The sequence below is a fragment of the Kwoniella mangroviensis genome (assembly GCF_000507465.2).
Source record: "Kwoniella mangroviensis CBS 8507 chromosome 1 map unlocalized Ctg01, whole genome shotgun sequence".
In the NCBI taxonomy this organism is placed as follows: Eukaryota; Fungi; Basidiomycota; class Tremellomycetes; order Tremellales; family Cryptococcaceae; genus Kwoniella; species Kwoniella mangrovensis.
This window is the reverse complement of record NW_027062533.1, coordinates 3,730,741-3,749,670: the sequence shown is the minus strand read 5'-3', so window position 1 is coordinate 3,749,670 and position 18,930 is coordinate 3,730,741. Positions and strand designations below refer to the sequence as shown.

At 44.3% G+C, this 18,930-nt stretch overlaps 5 protein-coding genes across 5 annotated transcripts; 2 read left to right on the top strand and 3 right to left on the bottom strand.

Moving 5' to 3' along the window:
* Nucleotides 1-355: 355 nt before the first annotated feature.
* Nucleotides 356-2,300, top strand: I203_101389 (uncharacterized protein; the record flags this gene model as incomplete). Its single annotated transcript, XM_019148718.1, has 8 exons — nucleotides 356-430; nucleotides 513-583; nucleotides 804-1,222; nucleotides 1,297-1,375; nucleotides 1,450-1,644; nucleotides 1,741-1,901; nucleotides 1,976-1,999; nucleotides 2,080-2,300. 8 exons carry the CDS (start codon nucleotides 356-358, stop codon nucleotides 2,298-2,300), a joined length of 1,245 nt encoding a protein of 414 aa, XP_019001737.1.
* Nucleotides 2,301-2,956: 656 nt separating this feature from the next.
* On the bottom strand, nucleotides 2,957-5,328 carry I203_101388 (uncharacterized protein; the record flags this gene model as incomplete). Its single annotated transcript, XM_019146337.1, has 4 exons — nucleotides 2,957-4,476; nucleotides 4,549-4,608; nucleotides 4,674-4,760; nucleotides 4,893-5,328. The coding sequence occupies 4 exons, from the start codon at nucleotides 5,326-5,328 to the stop codon at nucleotides 2,957-2,959; spliced, it is 2,103 nt and encodes a 700-aa protein (XP_019004896.1).
* Nucleotides 5,329-6,732: 1,404 nt separating this feature from the next.
* Nucleotides 6,733-8,972, bottom strand: I203_101387 (uncharacterized protein; the record flags this gene model as incomplete). Its single annotated transcript, XM_019146336.2, has 10 exons — nucleotides 6,733-7,227; nucleotides 7,304-7,355; nucleotides 7,411-7,501; nucleotides 7,563-7,743; nucleotides 7,830-7,958; nucleotides 8,024-8,449; nucleotides 8,516-8,541; nucleotides 8,602-8,749; nucleotides 8,816-8,879; nucleotides 8,956-8,972. 10 exons carry the CDS (start codon nucleotides 8,970-8,972, stop codon nucleotides 6,733-6,735), a joined length of 1,629 nt encoding a protein of 542 aa, XP_019004895.2.
* Nucleotides 8,973-10,208: 1,236 nt separating this feature from the next.
* On the top strand, nucleotides 10,209-16,349 carry I203_101386 (uncharacterized protein; the record flags this gene model as incomplete). The annotated part of the gene is made up of 13 exons (XM_019146335.1): nucleotides 10,209-10,556; nucleotides 10,638-10,648; nucleotides 10,717-10,890; nucleotides 10,948-11,441; nucleotides 11,496-11,599; nucleotides 11,657-12,021; nucleotides 12,077-12,120; nucleotides 12,180-12,235; nucleotides 12,288-13,960; nucleotides 14,037-14,724; nucleotides 14,784-15,978; nucleotides 16,061-16,124; nucleotides 16,196-16,349. 13 exons carry the CDS (start codon nucleotides 10,209-10,211, stop codon nucleotides 16,347-16,349), a joined length of 5,370 nt encoding a protein of 1,789 aa, XP_019004894.1.
* Nucleotides 16,350-16,973: 624 nt separating this feature from the next.
* I203_101385 (uncharacterized protein) lies at nucleotides 16,974-18,614 on the bottom strand (the record flags this gene model as incomplete). Its single annotated transcript, XM_065516873.1, has 10 exons — nucleotides 16,974-17,072; nucleotides 17,146-17,285; nucleotides 17,357-17,396; nucleotides 17,479-17,575; nucleotides 17,652-17,669; nucleotides 17,763-17,929; nucleotides 18,016-18,216; nucleotides 18,283-18,362; nucleotides 18,442-18,478; nucleotides 18,582-18,614. The coding sequence occupies 10 exons, from the start codon at nucleotides 18,612-18,614 to the stop codon at nucleotides 16,974-16,976; spliced, it is 912 nt and encodes a 303-aa protein (XP_065373691.1).
* Nucleotides 18,615-18,930: the final 316 nt, after the last annotated feature.

Below are 18,930 nucleotides of genomic sequence, written 5' to 3'. Positions count from 1 at the left end.
CCAGAGATCCCAAAAGTTGCTAGGAGGTAATTTCGATTCGCCATCTGCCACTGAAGGGGAGAAGGGAAGAGAGGTGGTCGTGGAGACCCCACTTCAAGTGATGTTTACTCGTGGCCCGATCATAAAAAGGCGAATTAAGTCGTCAACAAGAAAAATGGCAGATGTCAGATAACAGATAAGACACACCATCATCATCCGCAACAACACAATACATCGACATAACGACGACGTCCTAGCGCGATCATCGGATCATCCTGGCTCTGAGACAGAGAAGTATGCGTTTATGACCTTTCCAAAATAACTCAACGATCATATCGATTCGATGGAATCAACTTCTCTGATACCCAAGCCCAGGATGCCCGGTGCGCTGAGAGAAGCTAATGTTTCTCGATATCTGGTTGGAATCAGTCTATTACTTGGCGTAGTACTGGTGAGTCCATGACAAATCTCCGCGGTTTTTCTTGACCATACTGTCCTCAGGTAGAGATGATGACTGATATTCTCGATCAAAGCTATGGACTGCATCGAATTTCATAACGGCTGGTTTAGAGACCGGTGAGAATAGTTATAACAAACCCTTCTTGTGAGTGCGATATTTCCCAAACATCACGTAGATAAACAGAAGGAGACAACGAGCCGAATCGCTGCAGAAGCGAAAGCGCGACACGGAGATGGGTGGTGGTCATAAATTGGTGATGGAGAACAACCGATCCAGAGACAATCCTCTCATACATTCCTCACTTCCATACGCCGATAGACAGCTTTGAGAAGATCATTACTGACATCACGGCCCATGGTCTTAGAATAACATACTTCAACACCGCCTCGTTTACAATCTACCTCCTCCCCACCCTTTGGCGAAAATACCGACCGTCTACCACGAATGATCCTCACCATCGACGATCCCGTGCTTCAAACGGGTATCTACCCCTCCCTCGTTCACGCTCACCGTCACATACGAGATCTATCAGCTCCTCGCCTAGGACCGCACGACTGTCTCTTGAAGCTGAGCCCGAGCCCACATTGCAGACTGGGCTGCAGGACTACGATTTATCACCTATTTCCGAGACGATCGTGGAAGTGTTACCTAGATTGACAATTAGAGAGACCGCCGAAATAGCTGCGTGGTGGAGCGTCGTGTGGTTCGTAGCTAACTGGGCTGTGAATGCTAGTTTGGCATGGACTAGTGTGGCCAGTGTGACTATTCTCAGTAGTACGAGTGGTGAGTTGGGTCATTAGCCAAGACGTATTGATATCTTGTGATAAATTGCTGAAAGGGGATTGTATGCTATATAGGCTTCTTCACTTTGGCTTTAGGTAGGATATGCGGTGTTGAGACATTCACCAGGACAAAAGTGTTTGCTGTCATATCAAGGTAAGCACCATCGTTCTTTCCCTGGAGTCAGCATATGGTGAACATAACTCAAATTTCGAAACTGTATTTTCCAGCTTCATCGGCGTCTTACTGGTAACTCAATCCGATTCATCCCTCAACTCATCGTCTGAACCTGGTTCTCTTCCTTCACATCCAATATTCGGCGATTTCCTAGCATTACTCTCGGCAGCATTCTATGCGGTTTATGTGATCTTGTTGAAAGTTAGAGTGGTAGACGAAGAAAGAGCAGATATGCAATTGATGTTAGGGTGAGTATGCCTCATCCCACAGTCATTTAGCTGGACTGGACTTGTTTGGACTGGGATGTGATTATTGGCAAGTAAAAGCTAATTTGATATGAACAGATTCGCAGGATTATTCAATACCATCGCTTTGATTCCCATTTTCCCAATCTTACATTATACAGGCTGGGAGAAATTCGAATTACCACCTTCCAAAGAGGCTGTTATCATCTGTTTGATCAATTTCTGCATAACCCTTTCGAGCGATTATCTATATGTCTTAGGTGAGTCAAGATCATTCCCTCTCATGTCAATATGTTACCTTATAATGACTGAAATTCATCGTTATACTACATAGCAATGTTGAAAACTACTCCTATGCGTAAGTCCATCGTCCACTTCTCTTCCATATTTTTTATTCCACACTTGCTAATCGAGGTATGGTGTTGATACTGTTCACAGTCGTCACCATCGGTCTATCACTTACCATCCCACTCGCATTGATTGGATCGACATTCATACCTTCTTCTTCATTAGGTGCAATCACACTTATGTCCCTTCTGGGTGCTGGCTTGGTATTTGTAGGATTCGGTATGTTAGGTTGGCAAGGGTATGAAGAGACCCGTACGGTCGAGAGAGTGGTTGTGGATAGGGATCTCGTAGCAGATGAGGCAGAGCAATGATTACATAGAATTTGAATTTATGATTATAATCATAATTTTCACTTTCCGGGGTATGCAACATGTACTGTACTGTACATCTTAGTGGAAGCAGGAAGAAACGCAAAGATTAATGACGAGATAGTATAGTAATACATATATACGCATACGCAGCACTTACTTTGATTTATGGCTCTTTTGGCTTTTTGTTTTTGTCTCCCTTGTATATTTTACTATGCTATCTTATGTATGAAAAAAAGATTAATTTAATAAAATCAAAAAAAAATTCTTTCTCTATATACACATATATAATCTTCTATTTTTACTTATTCATGAATTCGCACCCAACACGCAAATTTGACATTTGGTCGTAAAGCTATCCTTTCGCAACCACTACAACATTCTCACCCACAACATCCTTCTCCCTTGTATATTTTACTATGCTATCTTATGTATGAAAAAAAGATTAATGTAATAAAATCAAAAAAAATTCTTTCTCTATATACACATATATAATCTTCTATTTTTACTTATTCATGAATTCGCACCCAACACGCAAATTTGACATTTGGTCGTAAAGCTATCCTTTCGCAACCACTACAACATTCTCACCCACAACATCCTTACACTACTTTCACATGACCATGATCGGTTGACTATCGTGTATTTGAAGTATGATTTTAACCATCCATATCGAACAATCCTTCCTCCTCATCATGTTCATGTCCCTGATGAGCATTCTGACCATTACCGACCTTCTTACCAGGCAAAGGAACCGTTCCTTCCAATCCCAATCCATCATCTTCCTCCACCCGTCCACTGGTGTTACTGACAGCATTTTGCATATGTAATCTCGATAGTGCACTAGCCAATCCACCAGGTAGAGATTGTCCAGGAAGGTGTTCCTGAAGGACCCTCGTAGCAGATGGTGAAGAGGATTGATTTCTCAATAGGTAAGTATCACCAATTTGGCTTCTAATCGCAGAAGGGGAAGGGATCTGTTTGTTTGGCGACGTGGGCGAAGTAGGTGATCTTTGTTGAGTGAGTAAAGAAGTTTGTCTTTTAGGTTGTTGAGCTGTTGAAGGTCCGAATGCAAATCCCTCGTTCCCATCCTCACCATTGTCATTACCTTCTCCGTTTGGTGCTTGATGTTTTCTAGCATCTTCACCTTCAGCTGACCAAAGTGATTGTAAAAACCCTCCAGCATTTGGACCAAGGTTTGGCCCAGCAGATTGAGCCAATCTCCCATGATCATTACCGTCACCATTGCCCCACAAAGCATTTCTGTACCTGCCTGCACTGGCACTGGCGCTAGGTGAAGCAGATGCGAAATCTTCTTGTCCTTGAGAATCCCTCCTGGACATCCTTCTAGCTCTTTCCCTGGGAGTGAGTAATTCAGATAACGAAGAAGGTAAGAAGTCCTCTCCGTGATCTTCATCATCGATAAACACGGCGTCCTGGTTCGATTTAGTAGGTTTAGGAATAGGTCTTCGTCGTTGAGGCGAAAGAGGTTCGTCAGGCGTATCGGATCGGGTCCAAATGGATTTATGCAAGTTGGAATTGTTATCTCCTGCGAATGAGGCTGAAAGTGGTACGGTTGGTGAACTTGCATGAGCCTGATTGAGCAATGAGGGGTGTGAGAAAGAGGACGAGAATCCCGGTGCGGTCGTGACGGGTGGTCTGAGGGGAGATCCAAGTGGGTTTGACGAGCTGGCTTTGAGAGATAGTGGACCTGGAACTGAACCGCTTGCTCCGAACGAGGCGGAAAGGGGTGAAGGTCTACTTGGAGATGAAGCGAATCCCTGGATACCTCTCGGATGAGCAAATCCAGCCGAGTTGGGCGAGTTGGGTAAAGCTCCTGAGGGAGGACCGAAAGGTTCTCGAAGAGGTGAAGAGGGTAATCTACCAGTTTGAGGGGATTGCATAGAAGTTGAAAGAGCCGACTTGATAGGTACTGGTGAAGCCACTTGTTCTTGTCCGGGTGAAGTACTGTTCTTCCTTCCTCGCATGATACCTAACGGTCGAGGAGATTCGCCTAGACCGTTGGTGTTACCTGTACCTGTGCCAGAGGATGGTGCAGGAGGAGGAGCAGAGGATGCACCGAGTGAATCACCCCGTTCTCTAGCCTCGAGCTGAGCGGCCTTCTTGTTCTTTCGGTCCATCGACATGGGTTCTCCGGGTCGGACGTGTGCGAGGGCACCTGGTTCAGATGTAGATGGTCAGCTGCGTGGTAGGCAGGGACAAAAGAAGGCTTTAGACGATATAAACTCACATTTGTGACCGAATTTACAGTTTCCTTTCAAGAACCATTGACAGATTTCTCTTTTAGCGGCTATGTCGATGAGATGGTATAAAGTCAGTCAGTCAGAAGACCTGGAACAGAACGTATAAACTTACCGTCAGGAGCAGCATGGGAGAAAGGACAGCTGTCACCAGCAGTACAAGCGCCAGCCTTGAAGAATCTACATGGGACGTGACTGAGGGCTATCAACAGAAATAGCAAAGTTAGCAACATGCGTCCAAGATATCACAGTAGGAATGTAGCGCAAGAAGTAGAGCGTGAAAAACATGTCACAAGAAATAGATGCAAATTAGGGTGTATGAGTTTAAACATACCTTTATCACCTTCCGCTTCATCTTTATCTTTGCTATCCCTTTTTCCATCCTTCTTATCCTTATTCGCTGAGAGACCCGAAACAGCATTCAATCCCGCAGATTTGATTTCCCTCTTTTCGAACCCACCAACCACTTTGGCTTTCCCACTGGTCGCATTTGCAGTTGTCGCAGTAGAAGGTGTAGCGGCGGTAGCTGTTGTGGGAACAGGTGAACGGTCGCGCCAATTATCGTCGTTCAACAGGGATCTAGAAATTGACGAAGGTGGTTGAGGTCGACTTCGGAAGCTAGGAGATGAAGGTGAATGGGCCTGGCCGGTCGAGATGGGCGTAGGACGTGATCTAGGGATGGCCTTTGCTGAAGCTCCGCCTTCACCCCTGGAAGGAGAAGCTATAATGGGTGGGGTAAGAGGTGACGGGGATGGTAAGGGCACTGACATTGTGTTGATGAACGATGGTCAAGGTGGAAAGATAGAAGCGATGGGATCGTATTGAACTGGTTATGTGTAAATTGATTGTGTTGGAGCTGGGTGAGTACGTGATTAGATCGATATGAGCACACAACAAAGGACCTAATCTATCGGGCTACTTTGTCCATCTACCGTTGTCCTCTCTCAAGATGAATGGGCCCGGTACGATCGTGATTGACGCGTGGTTGACGTAGGATAGCAAGATCAAAGGAAGTCGGACGGCGTGGGGTGGTGTACCGTGTGTTGTGGGTGATCAAGAGAAGAGTCCGACAAGACAGATCACCGAGCTAACGTGTGATGTGTGATGTGTAGCTGACGTGTAGCGTGTAGGATAACGTGTAATGTTGGAGAAGGAGTGTAGGATTGGATTGGAAACAAGAAGGAAGGTGGCGAATGAGTCTCAGGACGGGTTGCTTATATCCACTGGGAGGTTATGCTATGCTGTGATTGATGATATCCTTTGTTGATGGGTGTGTACAGAGGATATATTTGACTAGATTGGATGGATGGTGATGGAATATCTATCTGTCTGCAGTCTGAGCAGTCACAGTTACTTATTGTGGCTTATAAGGTACCACCAGTGAGATCAACCGGTTTAACCGTTACTAAATATCCTTTATCACGTCAATCTCACTCATCATTCATCACTCATCACTCATCACCCCACTTTCCAGTCCATTACAGATCCAATGCATACATCGTACATCCACGATACCCGAGACTGGCTGTACCGATATATCCTGTCGATAACGCTAGAGGGTACATCCACACGACGATCAATATGTCCTTTCTTAGACAGACATCAGGTGATCAGATTGGTTCACATCGAATTTCCTTAAAAAGCCTAATTTCCTAATCTGTACTCGTAGATTACAAGATGATCCCTTACGCATCAACCAATCGAGTCAATAACAATGTCTCACATGTGATGTTGCTTACTTGACTTGACTGATCATCATGCAAGTCGAGTGGATTCCCTTACGATATATGATGCATAGATATTGACTCAGCTGGATGAAGAGCTATAAGAATGCTGCAGATATATATCATAAAGGACTCCTCCTTCCACCGCCGCCATCACCACCTTCCACATTCATCCTTCCCCCCACGTCTCATCACTGTTACTACTACTAACAGGTCTAGAGTTGAATCTAGCCGTTTCTGATTTACTCGATACTTTTTCTTCATTCTGATGCTTTATTGATTGATTACGGTTTCACTCCTTCCTTTCTTTTCTTTCTTCTTGCATTGATCGCACACCTATACTTCTATGACCATCAAATATTGATGATCGATCTTCCACACTATTCACAGAACCATCACATCTGAATGTCCCCACCTGTCCCCTCGCCACTCTGTATTTGCCATGCCCATTTACGCCCTGGCAGCAGCGGAGGCACCTTGTTGACCATTACTCTGACCTGGTTGACCTGGTCCACCACCTCTTCCACCTCTACCGCCTCCACCACCACCTCTACCTCTTCCTCCGCCAGGTTGACCACCCCTTGATTGACCTGGTGGTCCGCCTCTTCCATTGGGGTTGGGTGCTCTGGGAGCATTGTTGGGTCTACCGCCGCGTCCATTCTGAGCATTGGGGGGAGTCACACCATCCTGTTGAACAGGTGATGGAGCTCGAGCTTGAGCAGGTGGTTGCTGCTGTTGTGGTTGTTGAGGAGGTTGAGCGTAAGTTTGTTGTTGAGCGGGTTTGGAAGGAGGCAGCGCTTTAGGAGCAGCAGCTCTTGGTGGTGGTGATGGTTCTTCGGGAGCGGAGGGAGCAACGTATAATACAGGATCGATGACAGCAGGGATAGGGGCAATTTCAGTTCCTAGTTCAGATTCGATTCTATAGAGATTATGTCTGTCTTCGAGCTAGTGCCAAAAGAGAAAGAATCAGCTTTGAGCTATGCGAAACTTACCCCGCGAAGAGCAGCTGAGCATGACTGACAGTAAGAAGGGAGATAGCGAGACCAAGATGACCGAATCGACCAGATCGACCGCTACATGATACTCTATCAGTATTGTGATAATGTTGCTGTATTGGGGACGACTCACATTCTATGGAGATAAGACTCAGCAGTACGAGGGAAGTCGAAGTTAATCACAACATTGACAGCTTGAATATCGATACCACGAGTCAAGAGATCTGTTTTACCACAACCAGTGAGCTGACTGTTTCCAGAGGGTGGAGGAGAGATTGAGCTCACCTGAACAAACTAAATTTCGTGTCATACCATTCCTGAAATCGTGGAATACTCTATTTCTATGAGCTTGAAGCATTTTGGCGTGAGAGTAGAAACATGAATAACCAAGTTCCGTGATTTTCTTGGCTAGTAATTCGACTCGGTTGGTAGAATTGCAGAAGATTATAGATTGGTTGATTTGAAGCTATGTCGTGATTTCATCCATCAGCTCGTGATAAAGGACAATACACCAGAAAAGTATATTTTGAATTTGGGGAGATTTGAACTCACTTTGGAGAAGAGCGTGTTTAGACAATGTACTTTTTGTCGTTCTTCTACATATGCATAATACTGTGTGACACCTTTCAGAGTGAGTTCATCCATCAAATTGACTTCGAACGGTTGTACCATATGACGATCCTATACGGGTTTCATTCCAAATCATCAGTCGATACTCTATAGATCTAGACACGAATGTGACTCACAGAAAACTCCTTGACATTCCAAGGGAAAGTAGCAGAGAACAACATAACTTGTCTTTCTTGTGGACACAAGTTCAACAACTGTTCTATGACCGGTGTAAATTCTTCACTTAACAATTTATCCGCTTCATCCATGACGAATATACCACATTTCCTCAAATCCGCTATACCTTTCCCACCCAGATCCAAAATTCTTCCAGGTGTACCCACTAGTATATGAACTGGTTCTTGTAATCGAAGGATATCGTCTCTTAAGGTTGTACCACCGGTCGTAACCATAACTTGTAAATTTGGTATATGAGCTCCGAGGGTTTTACATACTTGTGATGTCTGTAAAGCCAATTCTCGAGTTGGGACGAGTAAGACTGCTTGAATATGGGAGAATGAAGTGTTGATTCGGTTAAGAGTGGGAATGATGAATGATGCGGTCTAAGATAGTCGAAATAGCTGATATCAGCTGTCGTCCAAACAGATAACAACGGAAGGACAACTGACCTTTCCAGTACCGTTCTTTGCACGAGCTATGAATCGACGGATGAGTGATGAGCTGCAACCAACTTCAGATTTTAGATTGAGCTCACCTAAGACGTCTCGTCCAGTCAGAGCCATAGGAATAGCCTGTTCCTGAATAGGTGAAGGTCTCTCAAACCCAGCTGTGTAGATACCCATCAATAATTCTCTTCGTAAGTCAAGGTCATCAAATGATGATCCTTGTGTTGCTGTCACATCCTGTATGATCACACAAGCAGAGAAGATGAGCTGATGCGCACAAGTAGAAACAAACAGAACGCTTACCTCGGTTTGAGGACGTAAATCTTTAGGAGGGGCAACGAGGCCCTGCTTCCAATCGTTATTCGTTCTGTACGGCATGACTCAATCATCAGCCGATAATCTTCCCTACTATGAGGAGTTGAGAAGATTGTGTCAGCACTTACGTTGACGAGGAAGCCATATTATTCATATGTGTGTATGGGGAAGGGGGAAGGTAGGGGTGATGATGATTGACTGATGGGCTTCGTCGTTGCGGGATGTGTTGAGAGTGAACTGAGTCTTGTAGTATGAGTATGAATTATTGCTCAGAGAGGTGATTGATGCAATTGTGCTTATAGCAACTGAAATACCAGTCACTCTACTACTACGTTATTCTGTGGAGTGGTGAATAGTCAAGTTCGGTTTGTTGTTGGTGTTGTTGCTGGACTTGATGGAGTGTATAGCTGCAACTTGATTGGTTTTGGTTGAGCGGGTACTTAATAGAGTCTGATGAACGGATTTCCTTGAGAATGATTATGTGGGATACTGCAGGACAGGTAGTAGAGAAGGAAGGACAAGAAGAGTAGCAGTGAATATGTGACATTGTCTTGTGGACGAGGAATGACCATCTCGCAACTAGACCAAAGGACTGACCCACGTGGATGAGTTAATACCGCCGTTGAGCTCAGAGGCATCAACGGAGTTTCACGGGTGTGGCTCTGGCTCATACAGGGGATGATCGACGGAATCAGATTGGGTTTGTCATTGACTTTGAAAGTGAGACGCGTGAGGCGAAAACAGCCACGAGATGATCAACAACAACAATACAGTACAGTAACACAGGTGATAACACACTTCCGTGTCATCTGTCTTCTACCGTCTACCAATAACCACAAGCGACCATCAGCATTCACCGAACTAGCCAACAGCTGATAAATACAGGCTATGAAGAGGTATCAAGCAGCTCTCCGATAATCTCATCGACCAGCACATCTCAATCATCCACGTTCACCACATTCATTCAGCGTTCATCTTATCAACAACTTCCCCATCACTAGCTATTCAATCTACGACCAACAACCGATTCTCCTCCGAGCGCTCCGATCACCCTCCTTTAGATATTCTCAAATCAGTCAATACATCAACGCATTGTTCTTCTACTTGTCTTCTACACATGGTCCAGATCTAACATCACACTCAACTAGCCAACATGGACCCTTCATCGCTGTTGAGAAGGGTGAATAGGGATGAGAGGGATCAAGGTGCTTTGGCAGCGGCGCAAGCCGAGTTCAACGAGAAGAAGTGAGTTTTATTTCATCATGGTGTTGGTTATTTTGGTATAGCTATTGTTCATAGTCAAAACAAGAGGAACATAGCTAATCTATTGTTATTAATATCTGCTCTACCATTGATGACTTCAATTCCTGGGTAATTTACGATGGACCGACTCGTCTCTTTCACTCGTCGTACTACCCCTCGACCACCGATCTACCCTTACGATGCTCCCCCATCTTCATCACATAGGAGAATGTGGCTACCAGACCCCATAGAAGGTTTCTTACCATGCTGGATCCGTTCTCAATCAGGCGACGACAGCTCATCGGACGCTACTGCCGAAGTTCAAATCTCGACCACCAACGAACTACGTACGGTACCGCTCTATCAACTCAGCCCGATGAACCCTCCTCAATTTGATGGTGTAGAGGATATAGCGGATCTGACGCATTTGAACGAAGCCAGTGTAATTAATAATTTGAGGACGAGGTATCAGAGTAACAATATCTATGTGAGTAGACATATTCACAACGGAAATCTTGAGGAGAAATTCAGCTGATAGTGGAAAGGACATTCATTCAACATTGCGTAGACTTATTCTGGGTGAGCTCCACGATTAGCTAGACTTTGAGATGTGGTAGTATGACAGCTGATACGATTATTTCCCGCAGACTCTTCTTGATATCTCTCAATCCATATCAACCACTTCCTATCTACACCTCAAAACATATCGCCCAGTATCGTACAAGAAGGAGAGAAGAAAATGCGCCTCATATATTCGCAGTGGCGGAGAGAGCTTGGCAGCAGATTGGCGAGGAGAGGGAAAGTCAAAGTATCCTGATTACGTGAGTTACCCATATGCTAGGGATTCTACTTCCGCTAAATCATGATGTGTTGTACAGTGGTGAATCAGGTGCAGGTAAAACAGAAAATACCAAGAAGGTTATCCAGTACCTCGCAGCTATAGCAGCTTCTCAAATCCCTTCTGATCCATCTTCATCCTCATCTTCATCACTGACACGCAGCAAGTCAGTTTCTAAAGCCCCTTCGACTGGCTTACCTCGATCATCATCATTCAAAGGGAAAGATGCATCCGAGATCGATCTATCTTCATTAGCGATAACCGAACCATCTTTGGGATTACTGGAACAGCAGATCCTACAGGCGAATCCAATCTTAGAAGCGTTTGGTAATGCCCAGACCATGAGGAACAACAATTCGAGTAGATTCGGCAAATTCATTAGGATATTCTTTTCACCCTCTGGCGCTATTGCAGGAGCGAATATAGATTGGTATCTTTTGGAGAAGAGTAGAGTTACAGCTAGAGCGGAGGGAGAACGAAATTTCCATGTTTTCTATCAATTGCTCAAAGGTGCAAAAGAAGCAAAATTGGCTGGTAAGTGGACCTAAAATTCGGTGACTAAATATTATGAGCTCACTTGCAGGATAGATCGACTGTTGCTTGATGGTGGACCTGAGAAATTTGAGTTTCTGAAGAAGACTAGATTCCAGATTGACGGGGTGAATGATCATACGGAATGGCGATTGTTAAAGGTAAACCACCCAGCTACCTGTTCTATATCGATATGCTGATTTACGATTGGTTCATAGGAAGCATTAGCTGTCGTTGGATTTACCGAAACCGAGCAATTCGAATTATTCCGTATACCAGCTGTCATCCTGCATATCGGGAACCTACTGTTGACTGGCTCAGCAACCGATCAAGCGTTCTTACCACCTGCAATGCAACCGGTTGCAGATCGAATATGTCACCTTTTAGGTATATCCGTCAAAGAGTTCACGAAATCAGTCTTACAGCCTAAAGTGCGAGCTGGTAGAGAATGGGTCACGAATGCAAGAACGAAGAAACAGGCCGAAGATGAGTTAGCGGCATTGTGTAAATTCATGTACGAGAAGACCTTTGGTTGGATGGTAGAGAGAATTAACACGGCTCTGGATAGGCCAAGTGCCAAATCGTAAGCCATAACTCGTCTTTCAAATTTGAATATTTTTGCTAATAACAGGAGATAGGCTATCAATCGGTGTATTGGACATTGCTGGTTTCGAAATTTTCGGTAAGCTAAGCTCAAGTCAGAAACTCCAATATTAGCCCCATGCTGACATTATCACATAGTTGAGAACAGTTATGAACAGCTTTTGATCAACTTTACCAATGAGAAGTTGCAACAGGTGAGTTGGCTTCGGGCATCTTTGTATGCGAACTATGCTGACATAGCTATAGTTCTTCAACTTCCACATGTTCACCTTGGAGCAAGAAGAGTACGCTCGAGAAGGTATCGAATGGGACTATGTCAACTTCGGATTAGACCTTCAGCCGACGATCGAACTTATCGAATCCACTCAACCCATTGGTATGCTATCGCTTCTCGATGAAGAATGTATCATGCCCCGAGCGACCGATCTCACGTTTACCGAAAAGGTACAGCAGCTATGGGAAACTCCCAAAGGAGCCAGTCCCAAGCACCCCGGGTCGTCGAAGTTCAAAGCTACCAGATTCGGAGCAGGTTTCGTCATCAAGCATTACGCTGGTGATGTGGAATACCGAACTCAAGGATGGCTGGAGAAGAACAAAGATCCCATTAACGAAGCTGTTGCGAGATTATTGGCGACCTCGGAAATACCTTCGATCGCTGCGTTGTTCTCTGAGTATGCGGAAGATGCTGCTACTGTAGGAGTAGTCAAGAAAGTCAAACGAGGTGCTTTCCGAACTGTTGGTCAAAGACATAAAGAGCAACTCGGTCAACTCATGCAACAGCTTTCCAGCACTCAGCCGCACTTCGTCAGATGTATCGTACCAAACTCGGATAAACAACCTGGAAAAGTCAACGTGAACCTGGTGTTAGATCAGCTCAGATGTAATGGTGTATTGGAAGGTATCCGTATTGCGAGATTGGGTTATCCCAACCGACATTCATTCGCAGAGTTCAGACAACGATACGAAGTGCTCACTCCTGGTGTCATACCCAAAGGGTATATGGATGGTCGAAAAGCCGCTGAACGTATAGCTGAGGCTTTGGAGCTGGATAAACAGTTTTACAAGATTGGTGCTACCAAGATTTTCTTCAAGGCTGGCGTTTTGGCTGAATTGGAAGAAAGAAGGGACAATCTTCTCACAGATCTGTTTAGGCGATTCCAATCAGCTGCTAGGATGCATGTTGCTCGTCGAAGGATCCTCAAGTTGATCAATCGAGCTCAAGCTGTTCGTACAATCCAACGAAATGCAAGAGTGTATCTGCAATTGAAAGATTGGCCATGGTGGGGATTATACGTTAAAGTACGACCTTTGCTAGCGGCCACTCGGACGGATGACGAGCTGGTTCGTAAACAGGCTGAATTAGCTATGGCAAAGGAAAGAGCAGAGCGAGATGAAATGGAAAAGAAGAAATTGGAAGAACTAAAAGCTTCACTGGTAGCTGAAAAGACCAAGGTTGAAGGTGATCTTTCATCTGAGAGGGAGTTGGGTAGAGAGAAAGATAGGATGTTGGAAAGGTCTAAAGCTAGAGAAGCAGAGTTGGAAGAGAAGATCAAAGAGCTTGAGGGTGACATAGACCTTCTAGATTCGGAAAGGGAAAAGGCATCTACCCAAGCAGATTTGGCTAAAGAGAAATTATCCAAAGTCCAAGCTGATTTCGAAGCGTTAGTGGAACAAGCTGCTATGTTAGAGAAACAAGGTTCGATATGGCAAAAGCGCGAAGCGGAACTATTGAAGGATTCTAAAGAACGTTCAAATGTCTATTCAAGATTGGAAAAAGAAAAAGTGGAATTACAGAATAAGGTTGAAGATCTAAAGAGGGAAGTCACACAGAAGGAAGAAGCGCTGAAAAGAGCGAAAGATCGAGCGGAAGCGAATTCGATGGAGATGGAAAAGCGATTACAATTGGAGAAGAGCAAAGCGTAAGTCTGCTTTCACACATGAAGATTTACTTATCGAGTATTACTGAGCTTATCGGGAATTGGATGGAATGTATAGTGAATCTGGTAATAGTCAAGCAACAGCTCTGAACGAAGATCTGCGAAGAGCCAAAAGTCAGATGGACGAACTTCAATCCACCATTCAACGACATACCACTTCCATCGAGGCTAAGCAACGTGAATTGTCAGAACTGAAAACCAAACAGAGGGAATCTGACAAAGCGCGAGAAACTTCGGAGCAAGCACTGGCAGCTTTGAATGTGAAGGTGGAAAGCATGAAATCACAAATTGCCGCCAAAGGTAAAGAGAAACAAGCTGAAGTATCCGCTCGGCAGAAACTCGAGAAAGAATTAGATGATTTGCGAAAAGTCATGGCTGCTAAATCGTCGGAAGATTCCAAGAGACAAGAAGCTGATAAATCGAGAGAACAAGAGATGTCAAGGTTGCGAGATCAAGTTTCGCAGCTCCAGAAATCGCTGGATGACCAAAGAGAAGCTGCTCAACAGCTTGCCAATAAGCTTAGAGTCGATGTAGAAGGGTTAAACAACAGTCATACTAACGCTCAAAGGGAATTGAAACTTGCTCAGAATACTTTGAAAGAGAAAGAAGAGAAATTAGCTGCTATGCAAGTCAAGATTAACCAGGTGGAAGAGCAGAGGCGAAAGGATGAGAAGGAATTAGAGATGGTGAGAGAACAATTGAGTGGAACGGAAAGTCGATTACACAGTACCGCGCAGGCTAGAGATGTGAGTGACATGCCTGTGCATTTGATGTGTCTTTGCTGATCAGGTGCATCAATATCCAGGATATCGAAAAACACTTGCACGCCTTGCAAGATGAATACAATGGACTGGAAGATGCTGTACTCGAGATTGAAGGTGAAAAAGCCAATTGGGCTAAGTCCTTGGACAACGTTACTCGACAATTACACGAGGAATCTTCCAAACGACATCATTTCGAACAAGAAGTTCACAATAATCAAGTCGAATTGGCCGAACATCGAAATACCGCTTTACAAGCTGAACGAGCTTTAGCAAAGGCAGCAGCAGACATCAAAGCTCGTGATAAGGAGATTGATTTCCTACGTGGACGAGAGAACAAGACTGTTGTCGAACATTATCACGTACTTGAAAAAGCCAAGAAATTCACTGATCAACAATTAGCTGAACAGATCAAGGAGAATGATCGATTGAATACCCTCCTAAAAAGTCTTGAGACTCATCGGAATAGGTTGAATGCCGATTTGGAAGATCTAGCTAGACAATATGATAAGCTCAAAGCATCGAAATCCAAAGAAGCGAGATCTGCCCGAGCATCTCTCTCCCCTGAAGACAAAGATCTAACTCAGTTATTGGAAGAAGAAAAGAAAGCTAGAAGAGTATTAGAATCTAGGATCAATTCTTTGGAGAAAGATCTACAGGATCAGCGGAAACAAGCTTCCACTGCTTCTATATCTGCTTCGTCTTCCAGAGGATTAGAGGTGAAGTATCGTCAATCACAAGATAATTTATCGAGATTGGAGATCGAACATCAGAATACCCTAGAACAGAATCAGAGATTACAGAATCAAATCAACGAATTACAGAAAGCTTTATCTACCGCTTCTTCTAGACCTCTCCCTACACCTGCACCATCTACACCGTCAAACTCGAATCTGCGAAGAGAAGACTTGTTGAGGGGATTACAGCAGTCTCATGATGCGCTACGAGGCGATATGTCAGATCAATTGAGAAGATTGAACGAAGCTTCCGCTACACCCTTGACTCCCTCGAAAAGACAATCAGTCATCAATTCCAATGGAACGCCTACCCACAGTCAATCGTTAGCCGGACAAGATCTGATCTCTGGCAAAAAGATCAAAGCTTTGGAGATGGAGGTAGATGCTCTGAAAAGGCAATTGGAGGACGAACAGGATGAGAAGGACTTCTTGATTGAACAGATGGACAAGCTGCAAAGTGAGAGTGGGATCACTCCTGGAAAAGACGGTAAACTTTTCCCTTGTGAGTATAGTTCATCGACTCACCAATTCATTCTCATATCCAAAGACAACAGTAATATGCTAACGTACTGTGGATGTTATAGACGAACAAGCTGTATATTCCCATTTCAGACTGAAAGCAAAGAGTTTAAGATCCCAACTTGATCAGTGAGTTGAGCACACCACATCATCTGAATGACAAAGGAAGCTGACTCGACGTTCTGTTTCGATTCTTATAGCTGGCTAGCAATGGAAGATCTCAACAATTCCACACCAGGATCAAACCTCACACCAAGTGTATCAGCGAGCGCACCACGTACGGAAGATGTGGTTCAGCTCAAACACCTCTTGCAGCAATTCGATCCTGAGACTTCCCCCTTGAGGCATTCATAAGTGGCATACACCCGGTTATGCAAAATCTCATAGATTTACAGTATATATACCCCTTGTCGGCTTTTTCTTTTCAAACGGACAATTCTTGTATTCTAGTTGAACTTCGCTTTCCTGACTTTTCCCATCTTCAGTTTGAATTTTGACTTTTTACGTTGACGAATAAACGATTGAATATCTGAGAAGAACAAACAGAAGAGTACTTGTTATAGAATGTACGACTATTGATCATGCTCGTATTGCGACGCAGGTTTTGTCTGAATATATACCGCCTGAAGGGAGTAACAATCCGCACGTCGAGTTTGACTGTCAGGAGTATATGAATCGTCTGAGGATAGACAAGTTACCGTGCATTATGAGGAAGTAAGAAGAAACTGAGATTGAAGAAAGATGCAGTGATCGTTGTATGTGGGTTACAAGATGTAGTGTAAAGAGCTCGGTGATTGATATGAAATCCTGACATAGTCTAGTGTAGATGCTCGATATACCTTAATATTCATACGCATATGTTCACTGATAACTACAACATCATATACGACACTCCACTACAGTACCATTATTGGTAATAGAAAAGTGGGAGACCGCCACAAAATCAGTATTCCCACATATACTGCATCACAAGTGTGGCTAGGCATCGTCTACAGATGTCAAGTCTATAATCTCATTGTTTCTACTAGCCGTCTCGAGCGATTGGCTTCGCTGAGATGAGAGTTGTTGAAGTTGATCCTACAATTACGACCATTTCAGATCAGTTAAGTGATCACACAAGATAGCGAATCCGATATGGGATTCGACTAACTTCGAGATATCTGATGCGTTTCGCTTGTTGACTTGAAGGCGGACTTTCTTGATGATCTTCCAAGTACACCGCATCCTTGATCGGTGAGACTTTTCGTTTGAGGCTGGCGCGAGGCGGACTAGGACTTTTTGCCTGTTCATCTGCAGATGCAATGTCGTCCTTTGTAAGCTTATGCGCAGCGTCCGGCCAAGCGGCATAAACGAAGACTTACGAATGAGTCCTAAAAGTATCAGAGCAGGGCGAGGACGATACTGAACGAGCATAAAAGTATCATTAGTCGACACTTGCCTTATATTGGATGATTGGGGGTGTCTCTTCTTGTCAAAACCTCACCTTGAAAAGGAATCGATATAGCTTACCGCCTTCAGGGGCTGATCTGAGCTTATAGTGACGGCTTGGCTTTACTTCGTATTTTTCGCAATCAGTGGCACTACACATAGATAGCGACAAGGTACTCGTCATTCAGCAAATGTCTACCCAGACTTCAGATCCGAGTCTGGGCTTACGATGTAGAATAAGGCAACCTGAGTTCAACAAGAAGAGACCGGTTGTCAGCCTCTATGTTTCCTTTTCAGCTAGTTTGTTTCACACAAGAGATGATGTGACTGAGCATTCACTTTCTCTCTTTTTCATTCACCACTCCGATCTTCTTCATGGTAGAAGGAGTGGCACTTCGGTAACAGGCTGGACTATACGATCCAGCTTTCATGATAATCTCGATGGTACCCAACGTTTGCATGTCGTCTGATGTGATGGTGACCTCATCAGGATCATGAGTCGACGGCTGCGGATCCTCAAAAATGACATTCATTGTTGATCAGTCTAGTCTGCCTCGGATACTACGCCACTGTACCTCTCATTGTCACTCACGTGAGGGGTAAATCTCAATAGAGACTTAATAGTTGGGGCCGTTCCTTGTTCTTGTTGAAAGATAATTCGGTCCCATTCGCAGGTAGGTCTATGATCTCGCCATGCTTGGGTCTTAAGGAGATTCCCATCGATATACAGCTTCAATTGTATATCCCTTCGATCTTTCAGAGTAGGTAGTCTACATAGTTTTATTCGAAATGGCTAAAGTGATCATAGACCCATCCTTCAGCCATCCACAGATAGCAAGAACGAAAATATTCTATCCACCTGATCGATGGTCTCGAGAAAACATTGACTATAAGCCAATCCCTCTCCTTCCGGGGGATGATACGTGACCTGGTGTTCGTCTTGTGAGTAAAGGCGAGGGAGGCGATTTATCACGTCAGCTCATACCACTTGGGCGAAACAGCGGCCAAGGAAGCTTACTAAGTCGAATCTTATCGTCTTTGGATTCTACCCATGCCTAAAAAGCTGCATGTATTAGCTGACATCCATCCGTTTCTGCTCACATTCGTGTTCATTCCCTTCAAAAAGGAAGAAGGGACCGGAGAAGCAACGACACTCACCTCAAACCCCACAGCTTTCCCTTCAGATAACATCTTTCCTTTTTGTGTGTGTCTTGGTATCGTATGGCTGGATTCGGCGCACCTGTGGTGTCTGATTCAGGAGCACAATTTTTGATTAGGATACTGGGTAGAATACAAAGAGACGAAGAAGAGAGAAACGAGATGCGAGGAAACAGGGCCAGCACGTTATAAATATTTGTATGTGTAGGGTAGGGGTGAGATGAGTGTACATTTTGATCCGACCATAAAGATAATCATCCAAAGGAGGGGGTCAGTGCGTAGGGTAATTACTGCAGTAATTAATATAGTACTTGCCATACATCCAGTATTAGCATACACCGATGACTTC